General features: G+C 37.7%; 1 protein-coding gene across 1 annotated transcript in view; it reads right to left on the bottom strand.

Moving 5' to 3' along the window:
- GABRG2 (gamma-aminobutyric acid type A receptor subunit gamma2) overlaps window positions 1-3,192 on the bottom strand; it is a 63,786-nt gene extending 60,594 nt beyond the window's left edge. Inside the window, exon 1 of the mRNA XM_059860294.1 lies at window positions 3,086-3,192. Within this exon, the coding sequence (XP_059716277.1) occupies window positions 3,086-3,192 (107 nt within the window). The remainder of the gene's footprint in view (window positions 1-3,085) is intronic.
- Window positions 3,193-19,145: the final 15,953 nt, after the last annotated feature.

The raw sequence follows: 19,145 nt of genomic DNA, 5'->3' as shown, positions 1-19,145 counted from the left end.
AGACTATTTTGATGCTAAAATGATTGCTTTGTTTATGGGTTTTTTTGATCAGTCTTGACACTCTTCAATTTTGGGCATGTAGTTGCAGCATAAAAATATTGCCATGAAACTACTTGGGCACAAACAAGTGAAAAATAGTCTGATATTTCCCATCTGAACATTATTTTCCACTGTATTAAGTAGCTTTTGGTGGCAATTTGTTAAAGTTCTGCAAAAAAAACCTGATAAACCTCATCTATAAGTAATGTGCAGAGTACAGTTTTAAAACATTTTGAAAAATTGCTGGTGATTTCTATTACATGAAATGTTCAAAATACATGTTGTGTGTTTGATAAGGACCATCAAATAATTAGTTCTGATTAAACCCCATCAGGTGTACAAATATATTTTCTTAAGTAATTTTAAATTGTCTCTTGATCCGAGGATTTTTACATACAATTTTCAGAGCTTGGGAGCTTGATCTGACTAATTTTCACTGAACACAGCTCCAAGCCCATGTGATGGACTGCACACTGCTGTGACAGTGATCTGAGGGGTAAGAGGAGGAGGGAACTTTGTGCAAGTTTGCAGTCCAGTTAGGAATGTTGAGAAACCAACTGGAAAAAGCACTACCTAAAACTTCAGCGTGCCCAGTTGTAAGGATGTACTTTGTGCATTTCATAAAAGTGATACAAATTCTCTAAAGATAAAATACCACAGTGTTGTAAAATGACATTTTTTCTGACTTAATTCATTATTTACTGGAGCCAATGCTAGAATTTCAGCTGCTTGCATTAATACCTGAGTGGTGTCTTAACTTTCCTCTTCTTTCTTCAACCTTGTAAATACTAATGATTTTTGCAGCAATAAATTTCCCTATATAGTAATTTTTTGTATTAACAGGGTTCAAATTTGTGCACAGTAATGGTAATCATTACCTTGATCAAATTCTGCAAATATTTAAACTTCTGTGTGTGTTCTGATTGATGTCAACACATTTATTGAGATGTTTAATGTGGAGCATCTTTGTTAGTGCTCACTTGGCCTTTCTAAATTTCAGTGCCCAAGAAAAGTGACACACAATACAATAATAATCCCCTCTTTCTGAAGTGCTTGATGACTTTTTAACAAAGAAAACCTTTCATCTTGGCTATAAATAAATGGTATCTAAGTTCAACTTTTATAACTCTGCGTTGGTCCTTGAGTTTCCAAAACTAATAACAAGGCTTCTTCCACAATGGGAGGAGGAAAATGTCCTGATTGTTAGAATTAAAATCATATATGCATATTGACTCATTCAAAATGTTTCTGTAAAGCCCTGAGAATAATTTTCCCTTTACTTCTAGCTATTATTTCTCGGTCTATGATTTATTCTTCAAAATTATGAGGTCAGAAGGCTGTCAAAAGAAACCATCTTGGCTATCAGAGAGATGTGAAATGAATATAGAACTTTTTGTTGAGCTAAAACTATAACTTGCATTATGAAGGGTTTCTTTTAAAGCTTATGAAATAATTTTGGCAAAATTCCTCTCAGGCAATGCTTTTCTGAAAGATGAGTTGAAAAGAAGGAAGTGTGCTAAAATAAGTATCTGGGATTATTTTAGTGGAAGTTTTATGTCAAAATAATATGAAAGCCCATCATAAAATACTTTAAAAATTGAATTTTCCATTTCTGTATTCAGGTAGTAACCATAACTGGTTCTATAAGGGTCAAAAATATCTCACACCTGTCTTACTCCCAACACCAAAGTATCCTCATGGTAAGCTCATCGAGTTTTATCTCATTTTCTACTCAATTTTCAACCACTTTTAGTTTCTTCTAACAGGAATTCTTTACAGAGTTCTTTTTGTGTGGAAAAAAGTTACTTGCAAACCTAGCAACTTTTCATTTCCCCAACCAATCATTTTGGCCTTTTATTTGGCTTAGAATTAAGACCCTACCATTGCAGGTCTTAAATCTGATTTTATTAAAAAAAAAAAAAAAAAGAAAAGAAAAATAAACCAACCAAAAGAAAAAACCAAAGAGAAAGACCCCACTTTTTTGTATGGTAGTGTTCATGTAAAAGGAAGGAAGGGGAAAGAAGGTAAATCTGAGGAGCCTGTGTGAATGCAGCGTTAGTAGTAGCAGAGAGTGGGCACTAACTTCTCGAAGGCATTAGTGACAACATGGCTCGTGCAGCTCTGGGGAGGGGTCTGTTCCCTCTTGGAAGGCCACACACTCTGCCGTGCAGAGATTTTTCCTCATCTAACCTGTTAAATGCACAGTCCGCACATTTTTGCAGGAATGTCTGCTCCAGCGCAAAGCTTGGCACTGCAGCAATTCTCCCGCCCTCCACTTTCTGCTCATCCACATCTGAACTCCTGCTTCCTGTGCTGTGGGATTTTCACCCCTTTCCGTTTCGGTGCATGATGCACACACATGCAGCATGCCCAGCGTGTCTGCCAGCACAACCGGTCGGGTGTGCTGGGAACACTGAGCCGGTGCGAACCCCAAAACTATCGCATCCCCTGCGGAGCCGCGGCCGCCGCACCGGAGGGATGCGTGGGGCCGGGGGCTGTGAGGGACCCGGGGGGCTGTGAGGGATCCAGGGGGCTGTGAGGGACCCGGGGAAGCTGTAGGGACCCAGGGAAGCCGTGCGGAGCCGGGAGGAGCCGTGCGGGACCCGCATCCCTGTCCTTGGTACCCAGCCCTGCCCGCTCCGCCGCGCAGCCCCGCACAGCCATGATGGGGCTGCCCGCTCCGGGAAAACAAGCAGGAATGCACGGACATTGTGCCCGCAAAACACAGCTCCATGCACCGGAGCAAGCGATTAATTCACAGATAAAAGGCTTCATTAATATGGCACCAAATTCTACGAACACCCCGGCATGTACCACCATCACACACACCCTCCGCTCACCCTCCCTCTGTCCGTGTCAGAGCGACAACAATTGTGAGAGAAATAAAACATTCTAAGATCTCAGCTGCTAGAGATAGATGAATGCAATGCCACTATCCAAACCTCTGGCATTCTCACGACAGCTCAGCAAATTCGCAGATTCTTCACCCCCCCCAGCCCTCCCTCTCCCCCCACCCTCCCAAACAGAATCAGAAAGCACATCTTACCACTGGATGAGAGAGAAGAACAGAAGTGCCCACACCATCATTTTGAGAGAAAATGCAGGATTCAAGAATGCAGTGCTCCCCAGGCTTGTTGGATTTGGAGGAATCATCTCTATTCCAGCCCCCCCACCCCCCCCCCCCAGCTTTTTTCCCCCTTTCCTCTCGGTTGCAGATGGATCCGTCCCCTTCTTTAATTTTTTTTTTTTTTTTTTGGTAGTAGTTCTCCCTCCTCCCTACCAGGTCCCGTCAGTGGGATGAGACATTGCGCCCAGCTGCGGGAATTAATATGCAGGGGGAGAGAAATTAGATCTGCACAAGCCCTTTGCAGATATAATCAGAAAACGTCAGCTCTGGCAGCAGGCAGCAGCTTCCAAATCTAGGGAAATAGTATAATTGGGAGAAAAGGAAAAAAATGAAACCCAAACAAAAAGCGAAAATCACAGACACTCACAGAATAAAAACATCAAGGAAAGGAGCACGTACACATTTATGGAGCTGCTGACACACATGCAGGAAAATCCAATAAAGCAACAAAGAGTAAATGAGAGGGGAAAAAAAAAAAAAGAATAAAGCAATGGAGCTTCTGCCTGAATGCAGATTAACTCTGAGGTCAAAGTGGAAATGATGCACTCTGCTGCAGCACAGATTAACACATGCGTGGTGTCAGCCAGGGTGCTTTTTAACCTTTGATTACACATATGCAGGCAGCCTGGATTTTCATTTTGGAGCTGAGAAGGATTTGGCAGGCATAAAAAAGGAGGTTGGAAGGAAAAGCTCGCCCAATGCTGCTGAGCATCCTCATTTTTCTAAACAGCGTGGAAATCGTGATTGCAAAGGGGGAAAAAATGAGAGGTTGGATGGGGGAGTGGAAAAGGGAGGGATGGTTGTTGCTAAGTAACTCAGGAAATGGGGAGAGCAGCATTGGTGGAGTCAGTATGAATGAGGTGATTTAGTGTGTGATAGGATCAGGGGGAATATGCAAGGTTTTTATCTCCCCTCCCCCTAGTAAAAGAGGCTCCACAGACACAGGAAACACTTCCTGGCCAGAGGGGAAACACTAGAGGACTATGGAAGATGAATGCTGCCAAATTTTGGAACCAGAATCCCAAATTCTGTTGTCCAAAAATGCAATTTAGCAAGTACTAGTGGAGTATATAATTCAGGGAATCTCATTATTTCTTAAAGTAAAGTGCTTTAGTCTAAAATAAGTACTTGGACTATGATCTAAAGTAACATTTTTTTGGCTCCCCTATTTCTTCTGTCTAGATCAAAGTAAATGTAGACAATAACAAGCCCAATGACATTTATGAACTGGGAGATTGGGCAAACCTAATCACCAGGAACATTTTTTTTCCATCCCAATCCCACTTTTTTAAAACTTGAGGGACAAATAAATAAAAAATTATCCCAAAGAAAACTTAAATGATGGGAAAGTGAAATGTTCCCAATAAAATAAAAGCATCACAATTTCCCACTGGATTTACTCTTGTCTGAACCAAATTTGACACTTGGATTTTGCTCAAACCTTCTAATACCCTGGACAATCTGTTAGTTCCTGATGTCCCAGTGCAGAATGAAATTTATCCATCAGAATTAGATACAGTAGTTGCTTTCTCAGAGTCTCTAAAAACACAGATCCAGCCTTCAGCCATTGAGTTAATTTTTTCTGTTTCCAAACATAATGCATTTAACTCTGACAATAATCAATAGATCTATATCATTAGTTGAATTAAATGCATTTTTGTTCCTGTATAGTTTGATTATTATTGGAGCCAATATCTAATCCAGTCACTGTATTTTATTCAGTGTTTACAAACAAAGTAAAAAGTTGCAAACCTGTTACTTAATATTTCCAGTCAATGGTCTTATTATTAATTAAGTTATTCCACCAATTTGTGAAATACAGCCTCTTCAGGGATAGAAAGCTATAAAATATTTTAAATGCTCTCCCCATCTCACTCTTCCTCTCAGTGTTTATATATATATGTATATATATATACACATATATGTATGTATGTATGTATGCATGCATGTTCAAATATCAACATTTGCTTATGGTTCAATACATTACCTGTAAACATGACACTTCTGTGATTTTACTGCTGTAATCCCTCTCATCAGTTATCACAACATTGCTTTGAAGGATGTAAATGCTGTTTATTTTTTGGTGAGGGAACCAAAATTGTTGACAGCTAAGAATTTGAACTGTGCAAACACTTATTTATTGTCTTGGCTCCTGCAACCGGGCCTGCACAAGCATGGTAGCTTTACTCTGCACTTTTTTTTTCTGAAAATATGTTCCATTAGCAAAGTCTTCTTGTCTGAAAAGAGCTCCTGGATTCTTACAAAATTCTTATGCACTTTCATTCCAGAGGGCCAGCTCGTTGCTCTTTCTAGGATGGGCAAGGGGTCTGCAATAGAAGAAAAACCTGCAGATGTCAAAGCTTGAGAAAGTTTTCCAGGCTTCCATCACACAGGTGGGAAGTCTGTAATACTGTAATACTATTCCTGGATTGATCAGAGATGTAAAAATTGTAGAAGAGCATTGATAATATTATTCCTGTGGGAACTTTATTAACTGTACCTTCTATTCACATTGTTAATTGGTTATCAGTGGCTTTTGATAGACAAACATACTCTGAAGACTGTGTGGATTTTTTTTCATATTAACACTTCCAGCACCATATTATGATCAATTTTTCATTCCAGACAATTCAGCTTTAATTTTTATTTCAGCTGCCTGCAATTGACATTTAGGCATTGACTTAGGTAGTGGGAATTAGGATCTTTGGCCTCTTTTACAGTCAGGGAACCACACAATGGCCAAGTCAGGCTTTTGAGTGCTCCTAGATAAGATCACTTCAATGCTAAAATACTTGACCCCAATACATAAAACTTATCCACCAATAATCAAGCAATACCAATTTTGCTCTAAGTAATTTTAAATGCAAATTTGTCCTTGCAGTTCTTTGCAACCTCAGTCTGAAGAAAGGGAATATAACCCCACATTTTATGCTTAAAGAATTTCAATATTATTCTAATATGCTGATAACCTCTGCTAGGAAAAACTTTGTTTATCTGTAGCAGATAGAGCTGCCATGGAAAACAAAAATGTACCAGGCTGTTTTCTCTCTGAACACACATTGTCTTTGAAGCACAGTGTTCTTTTTTCTGTACCCACAAGCTCTATCAGACACTGGTATTTTAGGATTCCATCATAATAAATTATCACAAAGGATCAAATTTACATGAGGACCCTGCCTAGTGTGAAATGTTTTCCTGCCACCTTTAGTGTGATAAACCAGTCCCACATAGTAACTTGTCCCTGGGCACAAATGTGGTATCTTCACAACAAATCACTTCAAGTTTTTAAAAAAATTGTCTCATGAAGAATAATTAAACACAGAAGTCATTGTTCCAAAAAGATGCATTCTGTATCAGACTAGAATATTACAAGGGTATCTTAGTGAATTTGGCAGACACCTTGTTCGTTTACAAGGGGGTTCTCAGCTCCTGTCATTTCCCTCTGTGTCCAAGGAAAACATGGCTTTTTCTTACCCTAAAATTATTTATTTTCTATGTATCAAATATTAGATCACACATCAGTAAGGAAGAAGAAAAAGATACATGTAAAAAAGCAAATGCAAAAGTAGGTGTTACAAAAGATGTATAAAGTAAAAAAAAAAGGGCTCTGTCAATGTCAGTATCCTGCCAGATTGTTTTTTATCACATGTTCCTATCTGGAAATTCTTTCTGTTTCAGCTTGTTGTTCCTTGTGTTGCTTTAGACAAAAACCAAGTAAACCACCAAAAATAAAGTGCTAATTTCACTCTCTCTCAAATGGCACATGATTTGGGTAGAGGTAACTGGTTTATATTGATCATGCTGAGGATGATTTCTTAAAGGCATAATAAGGAAAACATCTAGGTAGTTAAATTATCTATTATTATAGTTTATGAGACTATTTATTACATATCAAGTAATGTTTTGATGCTTAGAAAAATACATTAACTGCTGTTTTAAATTATTCTTATTCTAAAATAAAATATCCTAGTTGTAAATAAAAGACTTTTGAACTGTATGAATCCATATATTTTTAAAAGTAGCTTGTATAAATCTATAATAAAGACATATAAATATTTATTATATTATAAATATATAGCTAAATATATAGAGAGATTTTATAATAGTACTTATAACATCGATAACATTTTGCTTTCTTCAAAGAATCTCCTAGCATATTTTAGCCCTGGGTAAATGTATTAAACGAAAATAGCACCCAATATAAGGCATTTCTTTGAAGTGATCTAGGATTTTATATAATCTCTCTTTTTTTCTCATGGTCCATCTTCTGAAACATTTTCTGGTCATCAATAGGTGTATTGGTGGAAAACCTAAAAATTAATCTTGAAACACTCCTAGGAGAAAGGTAGGTCATGGTTTGATACATTTATTACTGTACATGTGTGTTCATGGTTGTGCATGGGAGGATTTCATTTAGAACACCCAGACACCTCATTCTCTTTTAATCCATGTGCTCAAAACACAGTGAGTTTGTGAAGGAGGGGTATGGGGGTGAGCTGAACAAAAACTGCACTAGATAAGTGCTAGACTAAAATCATAGTTTGGAGAAGATTATTGACTGAATCAACAGAAAATCTGGACCTTTCAAAGAGCTTTGGGAGCCAAGTCCAATGCAATTATTGCATCTGCACAAATACATAATTTCATGTCAGTACCAAGTAGATGAACTCAGAAGTAGAGTGCACAGTGTATCCAGCCATAGTTCTGTCTATTTTTCCAAATGTAACCTAAATATAACTATTTGTTATAGTATTAAAAAATAGTCCTATCTTAATATTGAATCTTGCTGCTACTTTTGCCTGTAAATACTGGATGGAGTCAGAAATATTGCCCATCATTGTATAGAATATGAATGCCACAGAATTTTGAAGTAGGACTCTAAGGTATATTTACTTATTTAACTGGAAAAGCATTGTTTAAGTATTGTTTCAGTCCGGATTATTTGGAAGATGATTCACTTAAACTGTCAGAATAAAAGAAAAGAAAGACTAAATGGGTTAAAAATAGTAATTCTTTCAAGGAACCCTTTGAGCTGAAGCCACCTTCTTAGAGTATTCAACCTACTGCATTTTTTAAAAAAGCCAAAATCTTATGCTGCTTGGAAAATTATTCTTAAATAATTATTTCAAAGCTTAGCAATTAAAATTGAGAAGTGTTTCCTAAGATACTACCACATACAGTGTTACTTCAGGATTTAATGCAAAGTGAACATTTTTACAGATAGATGTTATTCAATCTGCATCACCAGGTTTCTGTTCAAAGCAATCACTTTCCAAGTACTTGACTTAAAAGAAAGAATTCTGGTAGCCTAATACAACCAAAGCACAACCCTAAAATATCTGTTTGCTTACGTGCTTTGATCTTGTGCTAAAACAGTAAAGAAAACAAGTTGTTGGCTAAGAGCTCTCACACTGTGCTTAGATGTACAAGCTCCTGCCAGGAACAGACTTACCAAATGTTGTTTTGTGCTGCAAACATCTAAGATTCTGTTATCATCAAACTCTTGGAGCAAACTGCATTCCCCATCTCCCTGCACCTGACCTGATTAAGCTTCCTTACCCTGCAACCTTTGCTAGAGGGCCCAGTTCCTTCACACTAAATTCTTATGGGAAGAATTCACCACACTCAGGTACTTTCTGAGGAATAAATTAATGGGTTTTTTTCTGAACAGTTTTGTTAATGCCTAGGAGAAGGATTCTGCTTTCCAAGGGTTTTGATTTTGAGGAGTCATTTATTGGTATGTATTCACATGTGTCAGTCTTGTGCACAGTACTTCACACTAAGAGCTTAAATCTAAACCCTGTGTTCAAACTGCAGCTTCTCCCCATGTTTGCCTTATGCTGAATCTCAAAGTTTAAGACCACTTTGAAACCATCCCAGGAAGCCAAACTCTGCTTCCTGTACTCAAGCACCAGCCAAAGGGGAAAAGAGAATGCTGGAGTTGTCCAGCTCTCACTCCTGGGGATGAGAGAGGGTGGCAATGCTGGGCTCCTTTCAGGGGTGATGACAGAATCTCTGCATGAAGGAACAAGGGAACCCTTTCTACATAATTTTCAATTTCAGTGGGACAAGTTGAATTCTGTTGTTCATAAATACGATTATTACCCATGACCACCCCACCTACTTGCACCTTGTTTGGGATATTTACCTGCATGTAATTTGTAATTTGTAATTGTACATATTGTCTATTCAGCAGTGAGAAAGGTAGAAATACCCTGTGCACAGTCAGCACTAAATACCAAAGGGAAAAACACATTTGAAATTTTGAAAAGGTGCTTTTCCATAACTGTGCTCTAGTACTTGACTCTATGTGTACTGGAATGAAATGAAACAGGTCTTCTTCAAATCAGCTATGAACAGCACATTTCATGGACCAATATGCTTGCAAATGTGATTTCATCAGTGTATACTCACATTTGGCAGGGTTCATGTGTTCTGTAAATGATATGTTTTTGTTCTAAGTCATTGTATATACAATTTTTTCTTATTTATGACTACAAAGAAATAGTGCTCTTGAGGCTGCTAAATCTGTTTATTTCAACTGTGCACATCTACAGTATTATTTTTATTCCCATATGAAGAATGAAAATTCTCATAGACCAGAAAATCATGGTTCATTCATTTATTAGTTTTTCACAATGTATAATGCAACAAGACCATCAAAATCAGATGCTTGGTTTCTGCCTGATAAAAATAGTTTGGCTACCTTAAGAGAATGATTACTTCTTTCAAAAAGAAGTGAATTATAAGTTTTCCTACAAATAGATATATTTTTTTCAGAAAAGTACTCTAGAAATCCTGACAAGAGGCCAAAGGAAGCAGTTGGAAATGCATGCTTAGGAAGTCTCAACAGACCTTAATGCAATTAAAAAGTTTATTTAACTGCTGTCTGAGCCCAGGGCTTTGCACAAGGAGGTGCAACCTTCCTTTTCATTATTGCGGGAAAAGGACACTACTTTACAGAAAACTTAAACCTCAGAATGTCACTTTTCACAATTGTAATCTCTATATTTTCAGTAAAGATATTTTTACTGTTTTTGTTTTTCTCTCTTACCAAGAAAGTGAGATCTAAAAGTAAAAAAGGTGAGATTTGGCAATATAAATCCTGAATTTGCTCAGCAGTGAATATTTTAAGACACCAGCCTCCAAAGCCTGTGTGGTAGCAGACACTCAGGGATGCCACTCCTTCTATCAGACACAGCATCACTGACTTTCTGTAGCTGTTAGCCCTTTTGTATAGAAAATCTGATTTGATGTGTGTTGTTTGTCTGGCATTTTGCTTAGTGTTCACTAACACTGATCCAAAAGCTCTGTATTTCCAGGCCAGATTTGATATTTCCTTTAGACAGTTTGCATAATCTCAAGATCTATTTTGGTGTGTCATTATTTCCTATGATTGCAATATTCAAAGTCTATTTCCAGCAGCAAAGCAGTATCTGCTCCCAAAGTAAGTGTGAGGAAATCTTCCTGCCATTCGTGTAGGACCACATTGGGACACAAAGAGGGTTCCATACAGGCTGAGTGGAGCAGGAAAGGCTCCCTGGGAATGGATCCAGGGTGCTGAGGTCTGTGAAAGCCTTGCAGCTAGCCCTGCCAAGGGAGTGTTATGTCCATTCTGTATAATCATTGCAAATGGCTTTCGATTCTTCCTCCAAGAAACAGGAAGTAATGGAAGCAAAAGACCATAAAGAATGTTTTCTTCATGCAGAAGGAGGCAGCCCATTGTCTCTGTTTGAGAAAGAAGATAAAACAGAAATAAAAAAGGAATTCTAACTCGTTATACTAATTCTGCAATGTAAGGATACACAAGAGCAGAGTTTTCAATACAGTATTCAACATATATTTTTCATGCCTGCATTTGAGCTATAAGTTTGGTTTATTCTGGGTTAATCTTTTTAGCTTTACATAAAGCTTAAGAAGAAATCTCATAGTTTGGCCATGATTCTGTTCAGAGTAAGCTCTTTGATCTTGCAGCATTGGGAAAGATCACTTTCTGTGCAGTGGATGTCAATGCACTTTGGAAGTGACAGCTGCTAACAGTTCATGTGGGCCACCAGGAATACATTTTTTTACTCTGGACTTCTGATGTCATGCTATGACATTCTCATGGGCAAACAGGATATTTTATATAGTTCTAGAAATTTCTCCTCAGTAATTTTTAGAGGTTTGCTTTTCAGTGCAGTTGGGAACTGAGTAGGATTATTCTTTTTAGTACTAAATGTGTTAAATAATGATCTGGATGGTAGTATGAATAGTATGCTTACTATATTCAGTAAGGATGCCAAGGCACAGGCAGGAGGATGGTGGGAATAGGATTAGACCTGAAAAACAAAAGCTGATCTGAAAAAAAGGAAAATAATTCAGAACATTCAGAAAGAATGGCCAGAAGTCTTGAAAACTGTTGTCAAAGGAAACATGAGAAAAGGGGGTGAATGCAGTTTAGTCAGAGAGGAAGTATGTCAAGTCTTCAAATATGTGCAGGTGTAATGAGGCATGAATAGCTGGTGTTTCTGCTTTGTAGGGTGATTGAGGTTTATCACAACTTCTTAGATTAATTATTTTTGGATAAGTAAAAAAAATGCCCACTAGTGGGATCCCAGAGCACTGAAACAGTTTTCTGAGGTCAAATATGAGGTTCCTTCATGTTGCTTTCTATAACTGATAGGTAAGTGCTCTGTATGAGCTAAATAATGGGCTGAAATTAAACAAAGAGCTGTTCAGTTGAGCTTTTAAACAAAAAAAAATTAGACTATTGTTGGGAATTGGTTACATGACAAAGGTCACGTAGACATGCTCTGGATAGCTGAGAATTGGAAAAGTACTGGCCCAGCTAATCTGGGCCCTGCACCTGCAAGGCCGCAGTGGCCTTGGGTATAGCTGTAGTCTGATAACAAGATGATGTAGCCGAGAGCAGAGCATGAGAAAAGGGAGATGTAAGCTGTAAAGAATGAAGAAGTAAGAATAACCAATAGACTGCTTAGCTTACAGAATATGCATGAGCTTATTACATGTTGTGCTTAAATGTCTGATGCTCTAATCAATAAACGAAGCTTGCTGATTCTCACATGGAGATGACCCGAGCTTCCTGCACTGTGACAGACTATCTCATACATATATTGTTATCTGAAAGAACTAATGGAAATTCATTCATTTAATAGGGGCAATGACAGCTTTTGTTGCCACAAAAATAAAGGTATGCAATATTCATGATTTAGATGAGGAAAAAAAGTATATTGTTTGCAAGATCAAAAGAAAATGGAAGTAAAAAAACCTGATTTCTAAGGATGTTAAATAAAGTTCATTGTCACTTTCCATCTCTACTCTTAAGTTCAGTTTTGTGACATGAAAGTTCACCACTAAGCAATGACTTCCAGGAAAATATTCCTAAGAGGAACCTGAACCCTGTTACTTTTCATGTTATTTGATCTTGTATAACTTACAACATACCCAGAGCAGTAACTGCATTGAAAATCTCTTCAAACTGCTGGGACTACAAGAGACATGTCTTCTATTCTTCTTTCCCTTTTGCATATAGAGTGGATTCTTTTGCATCTCTAAATGACGTGGCCCATATACTCATGACAACAAAAAATGCACCTGAATCATCCCTTCTCCTCTGCAATGTGGATTGTGTGATGATCTCAGTTGCAGACCAGATCCCAGCTTTTCCCTATGTTAACAGATTTCTGCTGCAATGTCTCTCTATGGTTTTAAGCTTTCAAGAATCCTATTGCCCCAAAATATAAATTTATTTTTATTCAAGGGAAAAGTGCTGAAGTGGTGTAGTTCCATATATTCCACTTAATAAGTCATGCTCATATTGAAAGAAACTGTGAAGGGTTATACTCACTTCTCTGCTCCTAACTGGCTACCACAGTTTATCTTTTCAGATTAAATAAGGCTTCAGAAACTGCTCTGAGACCATACAGCGGCAGGAAGTAGAGAAATTTTAGGAATTTAGTATTTGACTCTTTTCAGTACTATAAAGCTCTCAGAACTGGGACAGAGAACACAAAATCTCTCTAAAAACCTGTCACAGAAAAATGTAACATCACCAGGCTGAAGCCTGAGGTCTGGGTTGGGATGTACAGAGGGAATCAGACAGGCAGGAAGGGCCAGCATGATATCCCTCATCCAGCTCCTACTCAAAAGAGCTGTCAGTGCTGATTGAATTTAAACCAGACCTTGCTGTTCAGGCCTAGAAAAGCATCAAGGTTAGAGATTTCACAGCCTCTCTGTGCAATTCATTCTAATCTTTAATTGTGCTGACAGTGAATCATTTGTTCTCCCCCTTTGATAACGACCCTTATCTCCAGCACTGCCTTCTGACCCCAGGGAGCTGCTCCATGTGCATCCCCTTCCATGGTCCTCTGGGGGCTCACTCGTGTTTATCAGTTGAATAACCATACAATTTCTTGTCTTGAAGCCCCCAAAAAGGACACAATGGTCCAGATGTGGTCTGATGAAGGCCAGGTAAAGGTGAGTGATGATCTCCTCAGGTTTGCCTTCATCCCTGCCATGACTCCTGTTTCCCTGCCAGTCACTTCCCAGCACTATTTGGGGAGGGATTATTCAACCCCATTGCAGTATTTTGTAGCTATTCTTACTGAATTTCATTTTATTCCTTCAGCCAAATGCAGCCTCTCTGGGTGGCAGCCCTACTCACAAGCACATGACACCATGCCCTAGCTGCTGTCATCCACAGACCTGATGGGGCTGCATCCAGTTCCTTTTAGTGCCCAATTTTATAAACAACAAAATGCAAAATCTAAGGGCTCTAGCTAAACTAGAGGGATAAAAACGATGTTAATTTTCCTTTTATAATAAAAAATCAAAATTAAAAAATTGCTGTAAAGTACCATCACTGGGAGCTTCCCAGGAGTATATTTTAGTTTATTTGTCTGTGCCTGGTGTGAATGCTACCTGTTTGTGCATCTTCTCATGGAAAATTTATTTAAAATAATTAATCTTGAATACCTTTGTTTTCAAGGGGTGCTCATTTAGTTTCCTGGTTCTTTTACACTAAAGGCTGTATTATCAGAGGGGCTGTTACAGCTAATGAGACCATACAGTGCTATGCTCATGTTTCAATACAGTCCCATTAGCACTTCAGTAAATTAAACTGCATTTTGAAGCAAAAATAACTAAAAAAAGTTCAAAGAAGTTTTAACATATAAAACACTGTAATGCATAATCAGGGGAAGTTATATATTATCATTGCAATGAGAATTATTAAACAATTGTGCTATTATTAAACTTGATCATGTGATAATCCTGATGAGGCAGCATTATTTAGTTTGAAATGATGTGTGTGCTATCATTCCAGGGGCTTGGACTAAACTAAATATCAATGTGTATTTTAATAACAAAGCAAATTAAGAAAAAAATAATTAAACCAAATACTATGATAAAGCTTCATTTTGATTATTCCTCTATCTATTGTCACTGTCAGATACATTGAACAAGGTAGAAATTAAATTAGGAGAATCCAAAAATCTATCCACTTGAAAATGAAGTGTCCTTTCTCACAGAGCAGTGAATCCACAAGTGAATTGGTACAGCAAGAGACCATTCAAAGGAGGCTTTCAAGTGCTTTTTAATTATTGGTTAGATGTTACACATTCCTCTTTATTTAGAATAGTGTCTCAGGAGCTGTAAACCGAGATTTATTTTACTGAAACTTTTGATCTTTTTCCATTCAGCAAATATTGATTTAATCTTTCATATTTCTCCCAAAGAACAAGCCAAGAAACTAATGGACTGTACACTTTGATCTTTGTCAGATGATGTCAACAGCAGTGAATGTCAGGGTGAATCCAGAAATAGAGATTAACCTGCTGCTTTTCTGCCTGAAGTGTAGCAGAGGCCATCATTTGAGCCAGAAGTCAAATGGAGATTAAATTGCTTGGGGTTTTAAGAGATACTACTTAACTGAGTTTTGTATTGTTTCATAGCAATCCTGAGACAAGAAATGGAATCAGCTTTTTATGCCTCTGAGTTAACAAGTTTGCATGATCACGAGCAAAACATTTCTTTGTTTATGTGTTATTCACCAGGGTCTGTGTTACAGGTCATGGGAATACAGAGAGATGTGGTGAATCTTGCACCTTTAGAATCAAAACTGAAATTTCACAGACCTCCTCAGAGGAGATATGGAAATCAAAAATTCAGAAACTTTTACTGGTTTAAAGCTGATTATTGTACTGATCATGGAACTTGTTTTAAAGCTGATAATCCTACTGGCCATCTTGAAACAGATGAGCTCAGTCCACTGCACAGAGTTTGGCTTGGAAATGCTCAGGAAGGGAAGGATGCACCTACCCCAGGGTTGGGCATGGTTGGGGTGTGGAAGGATTGCAGGCACAGGGCTCAGGTCACTCTTTGGGTTTTATGAGCATCATGTTCTATGATGCAAGACCACCCTTACCTTCTGTTACCCAAATGCTGTTCTTTGAACCTGCTTCTCTCAGTTGCACTTCCCAGGTGTTCATTCCAGGCTGCTGCAGCTGAACAGCAGGAATGAGATACGTGGACATTTTTTTTCCCAGGGAGGCAAAATACTACTTAACAGAATTTAAAAGAGAGACAGATGGGGAGAATTTTTCTCAAAATAATCCTCCCTAATGGACATTGCAGTGACAATCCTGGAGAAAGAAAGAGGGGAAAAAATCTCTGCAGCATCTGTGAAAGGAAATCCTGGGAAAACAAATAAATTAGGCTCTTATAAACAGGCAAATGACTGCCCGAAGTTATTTGTGCACAACAACATTTGCTTAGTTACTTCTTCCATTTTGTTTATGGATGGTTTAACTGAAATTTCAGATGGGTTCTGTCAGATCATATTCCCAGCCCTGGTTCTTTTGCACTGCTTCAAAATATGGGCAGAAATTTGCTTAATCAGCTGGGGCATTCCTGGTATCAGGATCCAAAAGGTAATGCCAGCCAAGGTGATGCCGTGTGTTTTGCCACTTTTTCTTGTCCTTCTCACCAACATGGAAAGCAAAATGTTGAGAGAATTCTCCCTTTCTTGCTTTCAATGCCATCCACATATGCAAATACATCTCGTCACTTCTGTTCTCCTTTTGGCAGTGAATAAACTATTAATATGTAAAACTTCACAGAGTTCTAGTGCATTTCTCAAAATTTTTTTAGTGCAGCTAAATCATATTTTCTCTATTCTCTTTATTGATCTGGGCAGTGACTCATATTCCTTTGTATGGTCTAGAGCCTAATCATACTCCTTTTGTTCTATGTTGTAACATCCATAACAACTGCTCGCCAACATTTTGGTTCTGTTTTTATAAGTCACTATTTTCCTCTTTTTTCACCGCTATTTTTCAAAAATCTTGCTATTTTTGGAATTTGCATCGTCATTGTTTGATTTGGTCTATTAAATTGTATGGAAATAAACGTGGATTTTCCCTGTAGCAAAATGTCACAGGATGCACTCCAGTGCAGCTAAAATCAGTTTAACTAGGGGAATGAAACAGAAAAAAAAAAAAAAAAAAGGAGTGGGCTGGAAATAGGAATAAGAACAGATGGCCTAAGTTAGCATTTTTAGATATTATATTACATAAAGTGGTAGGAGGGAAACTAAAAAAGGTAAATACCAACCTTTTTAATAGTAGAAGTTTTCTGTTGATACTCTCTCTGTATTGTATGAATATGAAAACTGAAAACCACACTGCTAAATAGTACAAGTTTCAACATTAATCACATTAATTGGTTCAATTGGAGCTGTAAGGATACCTACAACAATTATGAGTATCTCTGTAGTTTTTTAAAACTTTTGCATTTCTTTGAAAGAAAACATTTATTTTTTTTTGTGATCTGATCTGCACAGCTGATTTGCAGATTAAGTGCACAATAATATTCTTCAGAGACACTCCGCCCCAATGTGTCTTCAAAGGAGTGTCTGCAGTTTCTGGCTTCAGGCTGTCTACCACGCTTCAAGTGTGACTTCTCCAATGCCTGACTCTTTATTTAGGAGCTCAGTTACCACCCAAACTTTTGTAACATTGCCAAGAAGCTTTCAGGTGAATGCTGGCAGCACTTCTTATTTTATTGTGTGAAAAGAAAAACAGAGTAGACTCACTTGCATATTTTTTTTTTTTTTGCAGAGGAAGATTGTTTGACATACTGGCTGTGATGAGACAAAAGCTTTTTTTGTTTGTGTGTGAGTATGTGGAACCTGGATACCTACTCAAGGGATTGTTAATTTGTAGAAGACATATTAGAACACTGATACAGATATATATATATATATATATATATAGAGAGAGAGAGAGAGAGAGAGAGGATTAAAGAATGTGGGTCATGTCTAAAAGTAAAGGAGAGTCACAGAGATGCAATGTTTCTGAAAATGATCTGGGAGAGTGATTAATCATCCCATCATTGCTGAGAAAATGGCAATCCAAAACCCTAAGATTTTTTTAAGTTCTCAGCATTTAGACAACAGATTAGGATCTGATCTTTGGAAGTATGCAATGTGGATTTTAATTTATTTAGGTACAAGAGGCCTTGAACCCGTAACAGAAATGAACTGTTAAAGCTGGAGTATTTTAATGTTAGAGAAGAAATCAGCCATATCTGAGATTTGTCAAAACACCTTTCCAAACTCACTTAGCAGTGTGATTACCTAGGATGAGACTGGGAGCAGGACACAAGGTGCTGCTTCTGGTGATGCTAGGAAGAGCAGGGGCAGCCTGGTCAGCGTGGTCCAAACAGGCACAGGGAGCAAAGGCAGAACCAGAAGCGTCAGCAATCTCCTGCTGACAGCATCTAGGCCCCATCCCAGTCACACAGGAGCAGAATGACTGCTGTCAAGAGTCAAAAACACTGGTGCCTCCACCTGTGAGGCCCTCACAGGTGCCTCAAAGCTCCTTCAAGGTTCTTGAATCCTTTTATGAGTCTGGCAAAATACACAGAAGATATAATTAAGAACAGAAGACAGAGTAAAATTATTAAAAAAAAATTCTATGATAAGCATATACCTACCAACGGTTGAGCATTTAAGTAAATCCTTTAAGGCCCAAACACATTATAAGTTACATCTTTAGATGGCAAACTCAGTATTGAAGTCAGATGTTCTTCACTAATTTACTAGCTAAGAAACTTTTCCTACTTATTAATTTAAGACATCCTGTCTCTCTATTCCTGTCTAAAGCAATTTTTAATACAAGTACTAAACACATTTCACTGAACCATTTAGTTTTGCCACATTGCATCTTTCCAGTTAGATAACACCTGAATAGCTGGTCAGAAATTAGCCATAAACCTCTTTAGGACTGTACTTATTTCATATCAAAGTCAGATAGTGTCATTATACTCATGGCTTTGAACAAAATAATGCTCTCCTACATTATCAAAAGTCATTTTCCTTTACCTTTTGATGTCTTTGCCTTTCCAAGAATTTGTCATTTGCAATGATAGTCAGGATGTCGTGGGAATCAAAGTTCTTCTGTGAGCAGCTCTGTTCATCTGTGCAATGAGACTGAATGCATAAATTATTTATTTGTGTCATTTTACATTTTGGTTTTGAATTACGTTTAATATCATGCTCTTATTATATATTTCCAAGAAGTATTTTCGAATAGAAAATGGGTAATAAAATTACATAATGTCTTAAGATAACATTATTTCAATGAGTGCTGTGAATAAGGCTCATCATTAACATTTCTTGCTGCCTGAAGAAACCATCTCTTCTTTTAGATGCTTTGGCTATACAAGGAAAAAAAATGAAAAATATTTTTTAGGGCACTTATATTGCATCAGAGGCATCATATGAAGACAGAACTTAGGAAAGGAACCTTTCAAAATACACCACTCACTACCTAAACTCAACCAAAGGTTTTTTATTCTTTGCAGCTTTTTGGAAAGCTTCTCTTTGTTAGACAATACTTTACAGTAGCATTTAAATATCTCTTCTTTATCAGTAATGTCTCAGAGTGATCAAATTTAATCAAATGCTAGATAAATC

This window comes from Haemorhous mexicanus, chromosome 15, assembly GCF_027477595.1.
Source record: "Haemorhous mexicanus isolate bHaeMex1 chromosome 15, bHaeMex1.pri, whole genome shotgun sequence".
In the NCBI taxonomy this organism is placed as follows: domain Eukaryota; kingdom Metazoa; phylum Chordata; class Aves; order Passeriformes; family Fringillidae; genus Haemorhous; species Haemorhous mexicanus.
This window is presented reverse-complemented; position numbering and strand designations above follow the sequence as displayed.